Genomic DNA, 18081 nt, shown 5'->3' on the forward strand with positions numbered 1-18081 from the left:
AGAACACAAAAAGCAATCTTAAGTGACCTTCAGAAAGCAAAAGCTTAATTTAATGGTTATCATGCACCTTTTTCTTTTTTCTTTAAGCTCTACCTCAAAAGCCCTCAGTTTGCCTATAATTTACCTCCGGAATTCACAGCTGTAAATTATCACTTCTTACTTAGGGCTTGGCTGACAAATGCCCTGTATTCAGTCCAAAACAAATGCAGACCCTAGGGAATGTAGCTCTGGTCTGTGGAAATGCAGATATCTGTCAGGCGCTGTCAGATGTAGACCATCTTTACTTACACAGCTAGCAAAGATGATTTACAATTATTACCATGCTTGGTTAAGTCATAATGAAGTAAAATGTTTCAGATCAGCTAACATAACGCGCAAAACCCAGAGAAAAATCTTCTGATGTTTTTGACTGTCCTATAAAACTTATAATTTGGCAAACATCTTTTATATACACATGAAAATGGTAATTAGTTTTTGATTGCGATCTGATACAGGAAAAATGAGCCACAGTAGCAATCAGTCTGATATAAAAACAGGTCAGTGGTGAAAATTCTGTGACTTCCTCTTGAAGGAAGCATCTCTAATACCCTCAACATTGGTGCCATGACAATCAGTTTTACCTTACACTGAAATGAAGGTGATGGTGCTCAGAAGGTGAGTCAGGAAGGAAGAACAAACTATAGAGAAGTGGTTCTTTCCTTCACTGAAAATGGCGCTTTCCCAAATACAAATATGGAGCATCATCAATACCCTAATCAACAAATGCTATACCTAGCATTTAAAAAATGCTTTTTTAATGTATTTTAGACAAGTAAAGGACACTCCTGTGAACACACAGGCTAACACAGCCTGGTGTTTTGCTGCTACATAGACTCAGTGATGCCTAAGAAGGTCTCAGCTTCACTGAAGACTCTCCTACCACAGGGTTATTCACAGTGCCGCTCTTCTGTATCAAAGGTGCTCACACCGCAGCCTTTATTTCTGCAGGGGTAATAATTATTAACCATAACCTCAGTAGTATTTGCTTCAAACTGACTATGAGTTCAAATTATTTCAGGACAGGAAAGAATCTGGGGAAGCAGGACAGATTGTAAATGATAGCAGAAACCTTGTTTCTTTAAGAAGCTAGTAAAAAAAAAAATCTCAGCATCACCAAAACCATCACTGCCAGTTGTATAAAGTACAGGTGCAAGACTGATGTTTTTTGCTGTAGTCTATCCATAATAAAAATCTTCTTCACATAACCTCTACATCCTTTATTAACGTGAACAGCACTGTGAATAGGAACAAACATTAACTCAAAATTAAAAGGAAAGAAACATACAGATATTAACAAGTAGAACTCCCTGTTTCTTCTTTTGTAAAGCTACTACAAATGAAATTAATCTGATCAGCGTTGAATTAAATAGTCACCATTTTCCTGGAAAACATGGCATCACTAGTGATAAGAGCAGTGCAGATAAGCTGCAGGGAAAAGAAGTCAGTTCTACTAGCACAGTACTACAATAGCTTAATCTACACAGCATAAAAGTGCTATCTGGTACTACCATCTATTACCAAAGACTGACTACTGGCAGGACTACAAAGATGTTACAATGCCACACAGTAGCTCAATTTATGAGATTAATTTAAAACAAGAAAATGAAAAACAAACCTAAAATAAAACAAACCCCCCATGCTAAATCCATGACAAGACCAAGGTTTCTCATGAGTGGTTTTTGAGTTACAGTATAGCGGAGCTTACAAAAGGCCCACAAATTAAATCTTTAGCATAAATCTATGTGCAAAATTCTATTTTATACAAAGCTTGTTATCTGAAGCAGTGTTGCATGACACCAGATTAAAGACAAAGACTGGGAACAGGCAGAACACGGAATTTTGCATGTTAAGCCAAATTTTATGCAACTATCTCCACATATGGAAAATCAACAGCCAAAAAAACCAATCCATCCCTCCCCCAAAATCCTTACACAAAGACCACCCATCTGAAAATACAGTCAAAGATAACATGGATTTTCACATGGGAAAGAAACAGATACGGTAAGCAAGTTCCATCTTTTATCTGCTTTCACAAAAATGACAGTAATGCCCCACAGGCTCTTCTGCCATCGATTGGTAAAGATGCTAGATCTTCCAAGTTGTTTATTGCAACCTACAGAAATTGCAAATTTAGCTGCCAGCCTTTAGGTTATCAATACTGAAACTAGAAAAAAACGTGGTCTTGAAAGAGCTAAATTAATAACAGACAGAATGCTAGGCAGTTACAGAATTCACACAAAAAAACCCGGAGGGACAGGTACTGAATCTAGCTCTACGCTGCTGGTAGACCGTTATGAGAAACTGATACTACAATCAAAATAAAAAAAAATCCAACACAAATTTAGCATAGGATATTCTTTTCCATCTGCACTTATCCAGGAAGGAAGATGCTCATCTCCACCTAACCCTGCCTTTGATACCCAGAGATCAGATGTAAGGAGTGTTTTACCCAGGTCAAACACAGTCACCACTCAGAAGAACAACCACTGCTGCACTGTACTTGCTAAGAGGTGTTCCCAGCTGGAAGTACAGAGCTCAAGAATTCTGCAAGCTATCTAACTCTTTACAATTACAATGCCATTGGCTCTGAATCATTACTATGGCCTAAACCTTTGGGCTCTGTTTTATTAAAAACGTATTCTCAACTTGCATTTACCCTAGCCACCTGTTCCCCCTCAAGTAACATTTCTTGCAGAATTATCTCTTTGGGATAAGTTAACACATGATCATAAAAACCCTAGTGCTGTCACAGAGAGAAGCAAAGAAAACAGTGTAGCAACAAAACCAAAAAAAATTGTGATGGAACCCCAGCTTAAGCTGAAAAGCTGCTGTTGTCAAACTGCTGTTCATAGAGGTTCATCATCTATGGAAGATGCTTTCTTCTACTGATTTGTAAGACAGTGCAAACTTTAGAGCCTATCCTCTCTTTGCAGCAGTCTTAAAAGCAGTAAACTCAGCCATATTTGATGCTGGGGGGAAGGCTTCTGGTTTGTTTTGGGCGGATTGTTGTTTTGTTTTAAAATCACTGCTCTATTAGGACAACACCACCTCTGCACTGTGTGACCAAGATGTATTATTAAGCCTGATATCTGTTGTTTTAAACATAGTTAAAACATCTAAAGACAAGAGTAAAGGTTTAAATTATGAATATGTAACTATGAGCTTCCTTGCTTCAAAAAACCTAAGCACATAACAGTGACCATGGAACAACCTGACAGGTTTTATTGTTCACGAATAAGTGACAGTGATGCAGACCTGCGTTCCTCCTGTGAATGTGAGCCTCAAGCATAATCCTTTCTTACGTTTACAAATTAAGCAGGACAAAATATCTATTCCTGCAAGTCAGTTCGCAAAGATTAATTGGATGCAGAGTAGCAGGAGAATATCAATAATTAATCCTCTGCTCATAGTTTATAGTCTAATAAAACACTGGCATGAAAGCATACAGGAATACGAAGAGTATTTCACCTAATCTTATCCTCAATTTCAACAGCAACAGCGCTCTCATAATTGAGAAAGGAAAATAAAAGTTATAAGAAGTGTTAAATGGGAAAAATAGCAGTGTTTCTAAAAATTGCTGCATACATTGATAACTTAATTATATTTTTCCTACTGTTTGATTTCCAGGAAAGCAAGGCAAGATGTTCGAAGAACTGATAAGGATAAAAGAAGCAATACTCCACAAACTATATTAGGGGAAAAAGAAGAACTTGCTGCAATCTACTCCATCATAGAGACAATTAAGTATAACTCAAATCCTCTCTCTAAAATGCAATGCAGCATTGTCTGAAGACAGCATGAACTCTTTGGGTAGGGAATCACTCTTAAGCCTACTTTCATCTGGGCCTTGCCCATGCCACTATATTTTGCTGCAAGACTAAAAGTGAGGCAATCCTGAAACAACCTGTCCCACTCTGTACTGACTGCAAAGTCAAGGTCAGTACTGTGTAGTATAGTGCAATTATTCATAACAGTATTGTAACAGAGTAACAGTACTAGTAGGGACAAGCCCACTGTAGCTGATAAATAACCAGACACAACAGAGAACAGCCAGAAAGTTTTCCCCAGAAAATATAATACTACCATCACTATAAGTTTTTAGATCAAACTATCAAAAAGCTAAAGAAATAGAAAAATATACATATACTTTTTTTTGACCTCCTCTTTCATCTGTGATAATAGATGCAATCTATAGGCAACTTGCTCACTATCTTGAAATCTCTGCAGGTAGCTCAGCAGCAAAAAAGTTAGTCACATTTGAAGCAGTGTTATCACACACACTCATTGTATTTAAGACGTTGTTTAACTTGAAGTTATTATTACCTGTCCAGTCTTCTCAAGTTCTAACAGATAAGGAGCAACCCCACAGTAAAACATGGGAATAAAGCCGCACTATACAAGCCTGCATTTCAATCAATGGACAATTTTTCAAAAGCACATAGATGGTTAAAGTGCCTCATTTCACGATCAATTCAAAAAATAGGCACTAGCTATTGAAAAAAAATTCAAATAAAACACCATCAATTCTCTGTAAGTCATTTTAAGAACACTGGTAAAAACATTAAAAACAGCTTCTCTACAATATGCAGTCTACGTCATTGTAACAGTGTAATAAAACTGTTTTCCACATTGCAACTTGGCCACCTACTAAGAGGTCTATAGGTGAAAACATAAGACATTCATTTCCCAACCATTTTGTGCTTGTATTGGTACTACATGAACTCAAACCCCCTTCATTTTCAGCTTACAATGGATTTATCTCAGGAAAAATAGTTGACTTGTAATTCTGAAGAAAGCATAAACATAAAATTTGCTTTGTCATTATTTTGCTGAATTGCCTTGGTTATAATGCAAACGTTGTTGCCCAGGGTCCAGGTACTTCAACTTTCTTTCCATTAGATTTATCAGAGTGGCTGTTTACTGGTACAGTTACTATTCTTCCATTTAAGCAGAGAAATCCCAGATAAAACCAAGTTTAAGCAGGATGGAAAGTTCTTTAGTGTCCCTTCATTCCATTGTCTAGCATGGAGTAGATCAAATAACATTTCTGAAAGTTCTGGCTTTATTTAGTGCTCCTTTATTTAAAGAAGCATAAACTATTAATCTGAGGACAAAATATTTCTACTGTTTCCATTTGGAACATTCAGACCCCTAAAATTAAGAACAAACGGAACAATAATAACAACAACTTTAATGATAATACATCATATATGATAATATATTTTACAATATACTCACCCTGGATTATAAAGCATAACTGCTGACAGGTTCTCACAAGATTTTGAAAGATCTGTCATAGACAAGCTGAAGGAAGACAGTAGTCCACTCTAAAAGCAGACCATAAAATAAATATATTAGATAAACACTGATGTGCTCTTAAACTCTTACTTTGTTTACCTTGATGAAATATTAAGTAATGCCTGTGAAGCAAATTAAAAAAGTATTCTACAATAATTGAGGTATATCTATATTAACTAAAAAATTGCGCAAAAAGTTTAAATTTCCTCAAACACTGGTATGATCTCACCTTTCTTTTTTCCCTTAGCTTAGCAGCTTCTTTAGGGTGGTTAAAGCGAAACATATTGGTTCTTCCAAGTAATATAACAGCACCTGATGAGAAAAAAAAAAACCACACCGACGATATTCTGGACCAGAAAATGCCAAGTAATTTTTCAGACATGCAATATGTAAGCAAAGACTTTCATCAAGCAAGAACAAAATGAAAATGCCTTTTGACAACTCCAATGTGTAATGATGCAGAGTCACAGCTACATTAACCGATGTATACAGTTCATTCCTTCTGCTTCCTGTTTAAAAAAAACAGACTCATCCACCCACATTCATGCACACAAAGGTCAATCGTTCATGCAGTTCAGTTAAAGAGTAAATATAGGTAGAGGAAGCAGTGGAAGCTGCTGTCCCAACCTGATCTATACGCTCTTTGACAGTACTACTTTGGAAGCCACCAGTAGGTATCAGGTATAATGGGAATGTCTATAAATGTTACCAAGAACAAACTGTTCATCCACTACTGATCACAGTCGGATTTGAATCCATTTGCATCAAAAGCTCCACATCTCCATAATTTTTATTCTCACTAATCTTTGTGGAACAACACTGAAATTTCTCGTCACTCAAAACCCAATAGGTATTTTTAAGAAGACCTTGAATAATTCATGTTGCTCAATGAACATCCATTATTGCATTTAATCAGTTAAGGTACAGGTCACAAATAATTAGATTCTGGGCAATTCTTACCATATTTTAAAGACAATGGCACCAAGATGAATACTTTTCAGTTAAGAAGTACATTGTCAGTGGTGTGTCACTACAGACATAACACAGAAGTCTTCCCAGTTAAGCACCACAGAATCAGCCAAGCAGTATAAGGCGTTTTTTAAAAGAAAAAGGATTCCATTACACTCGCAGTATGAAAGAAATGCGCTTAGACTGTTGATATAAATGAATTCTTACCATCTGAGAACAAAATGTCATCCTTAATAACGAATGCTCCTCTTAAAATTAGCTTAATTAGAATATGAACCTAAACATGGTCACCCAGTCTTGGCAAATAAATACCAAAAAGCACTACAGTCATGACATCGCTTCTTGCTGTTTACATGAAATCTAAATTTTGGACCATATGAATAGTTTACCTCAGTCTAACCTTAAAAATAATAACTTTTTTGTAAATCTGTATGTAACTTTGTATTGCAAAGTCCTTTTAATATGACCTCTCACTAGTAGCGTGACCTTTCCCTTGCGAAGTGCACTGGGCATACTTTTTATGTAAGCATATGAAAAGGCATCCCTGATGGTCAGAACTGTTGTAGTGGAAGGGCTAAAACCAGTTTTACTCTGCCACTGCTTTGTAGGCTCAGAGCTGTCCTGAACACTTATATCTGTTCCACTTGTGTTGACTGCCTGGAGGGGGATTTTGTGGCAGTGAGGATTTCTATGAAATTCCTCCAGTAACTTTCAAGCAAACATAAAAATAATAAATATTTTTTGACTAGGTGGGAGCAACTTAGATAAATTAATCAAAATTTCAGAATAGATACAGTTATAGATATGTGTTTCTAACTTCATAAATTTTAAAGAAAACAGGAGAGAGAGAGGCTTAACAGGAAGCACAAGTCAAACCCAGATGATGGATCGTATGAACAACTGCTAAGTTTGTTTTATTATTTCTCTGAGTCCTACGATCGTTTTTTCATTGTTAAGGAAAAACTCTACAATCTTAATTCCCACTTGATGGGGCTAAGATAAGCATCAATATCAAAACCTCTTTAGGAAAAAAAAGTCTGGACAAAACTAATCAGACAAGTGTTTCCTAAGCACCACATTCGATTGTCCACTGTTGCACAATGCAGCTTTCCATCAGCATGCAAGCATGCAAAGTGCAGCGTAAATGTCGTCATGGAAACATAACCAGATTTGCTATGGGCTTTGCTTTCCTTTTATTTACTGTAAGAAACAATTCTTATTCTCCCTGACTGTTAAACGGCAAAGAAAAAGGTTTGTCAAATGCATTGACACTACTAAGAACAACAACAAAAAAACGCATGCAAAAAAAGTCTTTATCTTTTGTGAAGCTCTGATCTTGTGGTTTAACTGCTTGATTCCAACACTTCAATGACAAGAGAGTATAGGAAAAATAAAGGAATATAAAAACATATATAAAAAAGAAGAATGCCTCTTGAATGTCATCAAGCATCTCTCATCTACACAGAGCAATCTTTTGGAACTATGCAAACAAATGTAACCAACTTCTGAAAGTCACTTTTTTATTTTAACAAGTTATTTTTTTATAAATAAACCATGAAAAACAAGCAGTGGGTGGTTATGTTCAATACAGAAAGGTTGGCAATTTGGCCTAAAAGCTGGAAAACTTGGTTTATGTTAAGTATAAATTGAGAATCATATATCATTTAGGTTGGAAAAGACCTTTAAGATCATCAAGTCCAACCATAAACCCAACGCTGCTAATTCCACCACTAAACCACATCCTTAAGTGCCACATCTATACATCTTTTAAATACCTCCATGGATGGTCACCCAACCACTTCCCTGGGCAGCCTCTTTCAATGCTTGACAAACCTTTCAGTGAAACAATTTTGCCCAATATCTAGTTTAAACCTCCCCTGGTACAACATTTCCTCTCATCCTATTGCTTGCTGAGAAGAGACCAAAACCTGCCTCACTACAACCTCCTTTCGGGTAGTTGCAGAGAGTGATAAGGTCTCCCCTCAGCATTCTTTTCTCCAGACTAAACAACCCCAGTTCCCTCAGGTGCTCCTCATAAGACTTGTGCTCCAGATCCTTCACCAGCTTTGTTGCTCTTCTCTAGACATGCTCCAGCAGGAAAATGTCTTTCCTGTAATGAGAGGCACAGAACTGAATACAGTCATCAAGGTGCAGCTTCACCATCATTGCACAGAGGGGCAGAATCACTTCCCTGGTCCTGCTGGCCACAGTATTTCTGATACAAGCTAGGACGCTGTTGGTCTTCTTGGCCACCTGGGCACAGTGATGGCTCATATTCAGCCGGTTGTTGACCAATACCCTCAGGTCCTTTTCCACCAGGCAGCTTTCCAGCCACACCTCCCTGAATCTGCAGCGTTGCATGAGGCTGTTGTGACCCAAGTGCAGGACCCATCACTGAGCTTTGCTGAACCCCACACAGCTGGCCTCAGCCCATGAATCCAGCCTCTCTAGGTCCCTCCACAGAGCCTTTCTTCTCTCAAGCAGATCAACACCCTTGCCCAACTTGGTGTCATCTGCAAATCTACTGAGAGTGCACTTGACCTCTTCATCCAGACCATTTATAGAGACACTAAACAGAATCAATGCCAATACTGAGCCCCGGTGAACACCCTTTGTAACCAGCCACCAACCGAATTTAAATCCATTCACTACACCTCTTTGAGAGTTTAGGATAATGGACAAATTCTAATTCTGAATATTAATTAAATTACTTCTAGAAACCCTACTACATGTTCTCAAGAATAAAAAATATTTTAGTAAGTTATATTTACACAGAATTGTCTAGAATTCACAAATGCTAAAAGTAATCCATAGAAGGAAGTTGTAATTAATTAATATGCCTTTAAAAAAAAAAAAAGCTGTAACATTCTAAAAACTTAACACATTTTGAAATGAACAGCTATTAACGATGAACGGAAACATTTAAATACATCAGCAGTTAATCAGCGTTACCTAAAGTGGATATTTAAGTAGGCTGGCACTCCATGCTGTGAGGCTAAATGCTAACACAGCTAGGAGTCATTAAGCTAGTTATTTCATCAGCTTTGCCTACCTGATGTCATAGCTGTCATCTTTCTGTCGGACTCAGTCTGGTTACATAAGCTACAGGTCAGCTTAAGCAACTGGTTTTCACAATTTAGGAGTTGAAAAAAAACCCTTTCTCTTCTGAGTTGCAAGTTTTAGACAGCCCAGAATTTGGGAGGAAAAAATTCATGTTTCCACTCTTCACGGTACAAAAAAATCAAGTTGTTACATACACTAGAACAGGTTGCCTAGGGAAGCTGTGGATGCCCCATCCCTGGAGGTGTTCAAGGCCAGGCTGGATGGGGCCTTGGGCAGCCTGATCCAGTGGGAGGTGTCCCTGCCCATGTGCAGGGGGGTTGGAACTAGATGATCTTTAAGGTCCCTTCCAACCCAAACTATTCTATGATTCTATGATTCTATACACCTGGAAGAGGGAAACAGCATCCAAGTTCCTACTTCCTTCTGAGGCATATCAAACCTTTACAGTCTTTGAAAAGCAGTAGGATAAAGATGAGTCACTGCAACTCAGTTCTTAATGTTTACATTGTAATTTGCCACTGATGTCAGTGCTTCTATTGCTAACAATTTATCAACAGGATTTATGCAAACATAAGACAAAGAGGGCTAGCCTTTCTATTTTTCCCCCAGTATCTGTAATGGAAATAAGCATCTATGGGTCTCATAATGAATGAAGAAACAGACATGCCCTCTCTACACCAAAACTCCTTACTTTCTGAAAGCACACTTTTGAAGCACTTGCTTGAGTTCCGAGAAGATGAAGACTTTCCTTGTTCCACACTGCATTCTTCCTTTGTTAGAATAAGCTTACTCTAAAAGCTTCTTTCCAGGAACATACAGTGATACTGTTTTTCAGCAGCTGAGTTGTGTCACAGCCTTACTGCTACACAGGTCTTCAGCTCACTGCTAAATGGAATGATATTCTGGGAGCTTCTGGAACATAAAACATCCTGAACCTCGGCAGCAGCATTCACCAGCTTACTTGTTAGACAGTACACTTTCCCAGCCAACATAATACACCTTTTTCCCAGTTGTCTCAGCTGCATTTCTATTCCCAGATTTTAAAGCTTTTATATTAAAATTATAATATGCTATACTTTCTCCATGAGGGTTAGCCTCCTCCTTTTTGTCATCTCCCTACAGCTGCAGTGAACAGATACTCCAGCTGAATCTCCTGCTTATACAAGAGGATTTGGCCACAGAGTTAAGTAGGACCAGCTAAAACTCAGGGAGGGGAGTGAGCGGTGTCTCTGGCATTATTTTAGTTCTATAGAGACCAAGATTCTTTTTCTTAATATTACAGCAACCTAAGTAATCTGGCATGGAGTTCACTTTATACAAAAGTGTTGAATGAAATCAAACGGTAACTATCAATTCATACTCAAGATTATCAAGTGGCTTAAATTAGTAAAAAATTCTCTTTTCACCACATGTCAATTCTTTCACAGAACAAAAATTCAGCGGTGCTCCTGATGGTTTTGGGCTGTAGCTGAGAAGACATGAATTAAAATGGATTAAACAATAACTCCTTCATATACACACAGATGCTTTCAGTGCTGTTGCCAGAAAGAAACGAAGATGCTGCACTAAAAATGACACTATACCTTGGTTTAGGTGTGTGGCCTCTGTAATCTGAATACCATTCACAGAACACTGTGCTCCATTCAGTGGTATTAGATTCACAGTACCGTTGAGATTTTCAAAGATGCAATGCTCACTTTCCAAATCAAGGCCATGAAGAACTAAATTCAAAGAAATAAAGCACTATAATTAGTCTCTTAATAAGTAGTGAGATTAGCATGCTGATAGTAATTTATTAAAGACATCTTGATTACATATTTAGAGTATTTTTTTCTTTTTATTCCAAACAATATTTTTTTCTTTCCTTCGTCACATGCTGCGTACCTTAAATGTCAAGCCTGTTTATTGTTTTATTGTAAGGGAAAGAGAAGTGTGTTGGGTTGCTTGGAGTTTTGTGTGCAATGTTCTTTCCTCCTGTTTTAGCATCAGATTAATAAATGCTTCTTCTGATAGCAAACAGGAGAGTGAAATTTAAATATTTCTAGAGACAAGTGTTTTGTTATTGGTTTCTGGGAAATAACAAAAGCTTCTTGACCTTAAAGCAATCATGCTTAAATCCAAAAAGAAAGGATATAATCTGTGATTGTAGACTAACAAGGATCACTGAAATAAGGTTTTAAGTTCTAGTATCTACAGGCCTTTTATCAATCAGTTACACTACTCTCTGCCTTTTCTTCAATTAATGGATGATTATCTCTACCTGTATTGCTTAATACCACAAAGCAATGCAAGTTCACTAGTTTTGTGAAATTTATATAGAAATTTTAATCCAGGTATCTTTTGACCTACAAAAATATAGCTAACTAAGTTATTTGACTCTCGGTCTCTCAATCGGGAATTAAAGGATGCAGTATATTTAATGGAATTCCAAGCAACATATGTGACAGGGTAGTCCAGGTCTGGCATTTAGTTGCTTTGAGAAGCAAATAAGAAAATCAGTATAAAAGCCTACCTACTTTTTACCAACTTACAGAATTCCCTTCAACTGAAATCTAAAGTCCAAAGACTGCTTAAGGTATAACAATATTGTCATTATACAAAGATTAAGAGAAGGACTATGCAGTAATTGTGACAGCTGCTGTATTAAAAAGGATGGTATTTTTACAGGATGCTATTTCAAGAGAAGTAGGAAATAAATTAGTAACAAGTATATGAACATGAATAAATTTTAAGCCTACAAGCTATTCTAGAAGTCACGCGCTCTGAACCAAATCCCACATAATTCAGCTGTCAATTTTTCTAAAAATTAGAATATGCAAGAAGCTACAGTTAGACAAAGAAAAAAAATGAAGAAAAACATTTTAAAAAAAGCCAAATTCCATACCGATATCTTGTTCTGTCACAGCATCTTCCCTGCCAACATATGTTTGGCCCTCCTAATTAAGAGAGAAAACACACTGTTTTCAGTTGAAATCTCCCTTCCTCCCCCACAAGTAAGTTATCCTTCCACTTTCTGAGTATCCAGAATGAAATATATGTTTAAACATACATGAAAAAAAACCAACTGGTAATATTTTTACAGTGCTTTCAGAGACCTTACAATACAATATTATTAGCAAATTCAAGTTTCAACTGTCCTATGTAGAACTATCTCTGTAGTTTTGAGGCAGTCTAGATTTGGATTTCAAGTCCAGCTTTACCATGAGGTGAATGAAACCCAATATATACAGGTAGGAATGTTAAACCCCCACCTCTAGTTAACCACTTTACTCTCAGGATGAACCTAAAGAGTAAATTAACAGATATTTTGACTCACTTGCAACATCTAAGAGCTCTTCTTAGTCTAGCAGAGAAACATAATGAGCTTTTCCTACTATGGTGGAGAAATGTAATAAGCACTATATTTAGATAGCAAATTAATACTACAATTTGTATACTGAAAAACATCACAAAGCATATAAAGGCTATAGAAACAGAAGTGTATTTACCTTCAAGTGATATAAGATTATACCAGTACTGAGCAGATCATCATCAATGCCAATAAGATGAGGCAGTTCAGAATCTAACACAACACCTATCCCTTCTTTCCTCAGGGCCAAGGTTTGTTCCTGTAAACAACAAAAGCCTGTGTATTAGGATATGCAAAAAATACTGGTCTTCTCTCTCTTTCTAAACCAAGTTTACTGTAACTTATACTCTGCAATATAAAAAAAAAAAACCACAACTGTTTTTAACTCAATGCAACTGTTATATTTCCCTTGAGAGTTCCAAGCGTGCTGTTCAGGGAATCTGTGAAAGTGTTATTTGAAAGAAATCAGACAAACAGCTGAATTATACCAGATAAGGAAGATCAATCAAGAGCACAACAAAGCAATGTTGTCTAAAAGCAAGCTACATACCACCTTGCATAATGGTAAGGAGAACTTAAAACTCCTCAAAATTCAGTACAGCTAAAGAACAGAAAACTGTAAACTCTTCGGCAAACCTTTAAATAAACCAAACCTTGCACAATAAAAACCCAGGACATCTGAAAACTCGATAAGCCTAAGCATTTAAAACATCATCCAATGTGAGGGAAGCACTGACAACAGTAAATAAACGTAGGAAATATTTGCAGCATAGAATTCCAGTTCTTCAAAATTCTTTTGGGCCACAGCTACTTGTAGGATGAAGCATCATTCAACGGGACTTGAAGTGGGACACTTCAACTTTGGATAAAATATTATGAGATGGAGTACTGATGCAATAAATAAGAAATTAATTATAGCTTTGAAATAAGTTTTAGTATTTATAAAGATTATTCCTCAAGTTCAAAAAATCTCCTATTGGATTCCAGGCCTGGAGTATCAGCAGAGACTATGAATGTGTGTACACACCATCTTTCAAAATGAATTTGTTTTTCTACGCAAAACAGCTAACCCTTTACCAGCCAAGGAAGACTACGAATCTAGGAAAGAGATGCAACGTCAGTAAGTATCACTTTTGTGTATTATAAGGCACACACTTTTCTCCTAGTGCTAGTAAACATGGAAAACAAGTTTTCTGACAGCAGCATAACTACTCCTTTTCCAAGTCATCAACATGCCTTCTCCAGAGCCAAACAAGAAACTACACTGCTTGTAAGAAAAGACAACATATATATGTATTTCCTTAAGTACAACAGCTTGCATATCTGAAGGAGGAAAACAGATGTAATATCTCATTTCCCTGCACAACACAAACCATCGTCAACAGTGACACTGTTCAAAAAATTCTAAGTATGGACACACCCGGGCAAGAAAAGATACACAACATACAAAAGACACTCCAAAACAAACCTGGAAATCCCACTCTAGTAATGGATGAATTAAAAAGTTCTCTGGCATTCAGAAAGCAAGAAATAAGCTAGGATTCATGTTGCCCTTCAGTTCTCTGACATTCAAACTGCACTCAGCTATTCCTTGATATTAGGAAAGTGTCACCTCATAAAACAGAAAAACACCAATTAAATCATTGTTTGAGTGAAAAAGTAATTTCAGTCAAAAATACCTATCGCATATTTAATATTTATTGAGTGGCATCTACTGTTATACATAATTAATAATGTACCAACATGATGAGGCTGAAGACTTAGAGTATTGTGGATAGGTAGCAGTTCACACAACTACAGGCACCTTTGGCCCAATGAAACTCATAAAATATTAAGAGCCGAATATTTCACCCCAGCAAAACAAAACATTTGCCAACATCCTTGACAGAAGGAAAAACAGACATCCCAGGAGGCAAAGACTTCATCACTGGGTGACAAAAATACCTCACAAATAATTAAGAATAAAGAAAACCAGAATTCTTTGTTTTCCAGTCTTCTAATACTAAAGACATTTTTACTACATTCAGAATTAAAGCATGCATAATCGTGATTTAAAATAGATGTGTTGCTTATTTATTCAGATCCAAAACTGAAGAATACAAATTAATTGAGTTCCTAAACCCTTATTTTGTAAATTACTACCATTTACACATAGAATACATCCTGTTTATGGAAGCATTATAATAAATGCAACAGACAGTAGCTGCAATTAACTGTAATTTTGTTTTCTTTAATAATTGTTGTATATTAGTTTTTATCTTCAAATACGATTTACTAAAACTCCCCAATCTTAATCAGATATCTGGAGTAAATGCTAATCGTTTAGCTTAAAATTTAATTCCAGATTCAAAAGCTTTTGCAAGGAAGCCTCCAAATGCCAAACCGTGCCATTTTGCCCCAAACCAAAATCACAGAAACCTCACCAACAAAAGATTTTTATTAGTCCATTCTCCCACAGTAAAAGAAAAAAGACCAGAAATAAGTAGTCAAATTGTCCCTGTTTCATCCTCCACAGCAGAGGAACGATGTTTCTAATGGAGTATAGAACTCTTCTGAAATAAATTGAAGGTCTGTAAGCTATTATAAGGCAGAGAAATCACCAGGTTTGAGCCATGATTTGATTCATGTTCACTTATGCAACACAATTTTAAGAAGCAGTGAATCCATAAGTCAAATGAGAGGAGCAGGAAAGGTCACTGTCCCTATCAAAAAAGCACTAATTCAGAAAATTTATGAAAACCTCAAGGTACAGTTTAAGAAACTTGAATGTACTGCATGCATCTTAGCTTGAATCATCCTTGAACAAAAACGTGTATATGTATTCCCTCAGTATTTAAGGCACGTTCATAAACTGCAGAAAATAAACCAAGCCAAGCATCATCCACACAAAGGCACATGCCAGTAAACATAAATGGCTACTGTGTGAGGAGAGGAAAAAAAAGTTTTCTTCTTTAGGAGCCACTAAATCAAATGGGCTTATTTGAAGAGTAGAAACTCAAGAAAATAATTCTCAGTCAGGGTATAAGAAAACACTTTCTTGAGACAAAGTTAAAATGAAGGGATTACATTGTATATTTAAATGATGGTGTCTTTGACTTCAGCTCTAAGTCAGCAGTCAGAAATATCCCGATATAACAAATTAATTTACACTCCTGTGAGATATAAGAGCTATTGTGAAATCTCATCCCTCTGCTCTGATGTATTAAGTTCACTGCACTAACTAATATGGAGGCATCTGCAAGCTGTGTTTCTGCAGTTTAGAAATAAAATGTTCTTGTAAAGAACTTAATTTAAACCTATGAGTTAATTTATCCTCATCATTACAACTGTCCACAATAAAGAACACCTTTACGTTACGTAGGATTTCTTTTACGTACATACGAGTGCACATGCATATCAAATCACAGAAGTTTACTATTTTAGCCAACAGGATATTGAATTAATTAAAAAAGAAAATAAGCCCAAAATGCATTTCTAACATTCCTTGATCAATCTACCAAAATGTGAAACACATGCTGCATAGGTCCAGCACATATTAAAGGGTACACATAATGAGTGAACAGAACCTCTTGCAGTTTACTTTCTATTACACTTTCCAATGTAGAAGCTTAATTATTTTATTTAAATATTGAACAGCTAGCTGCTGGCACACAGTCCTGAGCATACACTGTGCAGACACTTTCAGTAAAACATAACATTATGCTGGCTAAGTAAATTGTCCAGATGTCTATGTTTAAATTATGCAAAAATGTGTAATACCAAATTAAAGAAATTATGGGTAAAAATGTGCAATGGCAAAAGTCTTTGCATTAATATTTAACCAGAGCAGATTCTTACACTAACAGGTACTTTGGGTGCATTTGATTTCATTGAAAATATGCTATTTTGAAAATATGCTATTATATCCTGAGTTCACAAAAATGTCTGAAGATACAGTGGCCCAGCACTAACATTAGACTGTCTATAAAATACACTGCCATAAACTGCACACGAGGGAAGATCTTAATTCTGAACTGGTTTTCCTCTAGTTACGCCTCAGCACACTTTGCATTCCCTTTAAACGACCGGAAACAAATGTTTCACACCTACAGTAAAAAAAATTCCATACTGCTCAGAATGGGAAGGCATCTGAAAATGCTGATTTCCAAACAGAGTAGATAGATGGCATTAAAGAGGTTATACAAACAGAGAGAGAAAGAAATGTGAATGAAGCGGCCTCAGCTGGCTACTCCATCATCAAGGTGGGTGAAAACCCCAGGACTTCATGCAGTGATGTCAGGAATTTATATATTCTCCATGTCAGAATGGCAAAAGATTGGTGGCTTGAAAAATTACAGTTTCATTGCAGAGGTTTTGGACAAATCCAGGTAGCCTGAGGGTAGTTAATCTGACACAGTATAATTTTTCTTTAAGAATGGCACAAAGGACAGAAATGTCTGAAGTTCGATTTAAAACCAGATTTCTTAGCCTCTTAATGTATATTACCGTAAATATGCCTTAGACATTTGTGTTATCAATACAAATTCTTGACTCCTGCTCATTTTTTACTTTAAAAAATTCTTATGTCAATGAATTCTTTAGCTCTATCCATAAAAATCACCACAAAACACTTCTCATTCACATTTACTGCTTTCTTGCTTATCCCATCTCCCGAGGAAGCAAGACCTTACTTTAACCAGCGCTTCTGACTAAAGAGAGAAGCCTTCTTTCCTGGCCACCTCCCCACATTTTCAATTTCTGAAACATTCCATAATTCCTGATACTGTTTACAAAAAAAAAAAAAAGAGGAAAAATTAACTGAGGGTTATTTTTATTATCTGTCTTTACCTAGCCCCTTCTTCTTTTTAGTAAAAACAAAGTACAGCACTGCTACCAGCATTATCTACATTCATAGCTTTATATTTTAATAATGTGTACTGCATGTCTTATGAGAACAAAATCACATTTGATTTGCATTAGGCAGTGAAGACCTGTGCAGATCCACTCACAATCCCAACAACTCAAGAAACTGAACTCCAATTTACCAGCACAATCTTTCACTTAAACTCTGTTAACCTGTAAATCCTTTCTGTATTTAGCTTCAGGTTGTCATTACATTATAAAGCCAAACAAGTTAAATTATAGATCAGTGAGGTTTTATAGAATAAAACCCAGGAATAGTTTAGCTGAATAAATTACTAGAGCTTCCATCGAAGAGTTGATGTACACAAGGTAAATTATTCTGCAATTTTCCATATTAATATTTTGTTTTGACACCATAACTAAATTACCCAATAATCACCAACTCGAATCAACAAAATATTATTTTATAATTGTATGCATCATCTTATTGTGTGCATTCCCCAAAAGTCCAATCTATCTTT

At 36.3% G+C, this 18081-nt stretch overlaps 1 protein-coding gene across 14 annotated transcripts in view; it reads right to left on the reverse strand.

The window, feature by feature from the left end:
• KIF16B (kinesin family member 16B) overlaps positions 1–18081 on the reverse strand; it is a 135501-nt gene that overhangs the window by 61129 nt on the left and 56291 nt on the right. For all 14 annotated transcript variants that reach the window (XR_008448939.1, XM_054061081.1, XM_054061083.1 and 11 more), the window contains 5 exons: positions 12858–12977; positions 12254–12305; positions 10953–11090; positions 5567–5649; positions 5278–5366 (listed from right to left, as the gene is read on the reverse strand). Coding sequence is in view for 13 of the 14 variants with exons in the window: in XM_054061081.1 (XP_053917056.1) it covers positions 5278–5366; positions 5567–5649; positions 10953–11090; positions 12254–12305; positions 12858–12977 (482 nt within the window). In the remaining variant the exon portion in view is untranslated. The remainder of the gene's footprint in view (positions 1–5277; positions 5367–5566; positions 5650–10952; positions 11091–12253; positions 12306–12857; positions 12978–18081) is intronic.

The sequence above is a fragment of the Cuculus canorus genome, chromosome 3 (assembly GCF_017976375.1).
Source record: "Cuculus canorus isolate bCucCan1 chromosome 3, bCucCan1.pri, whole genome shotgun sequence".
Taxonomy (NCBI): domain Eukaryota; kingdom Metazoa; phylum Chordata; class Aves; order Cuculiformes; family Cuculidae; genus Cuculus; species Cuculus canorus.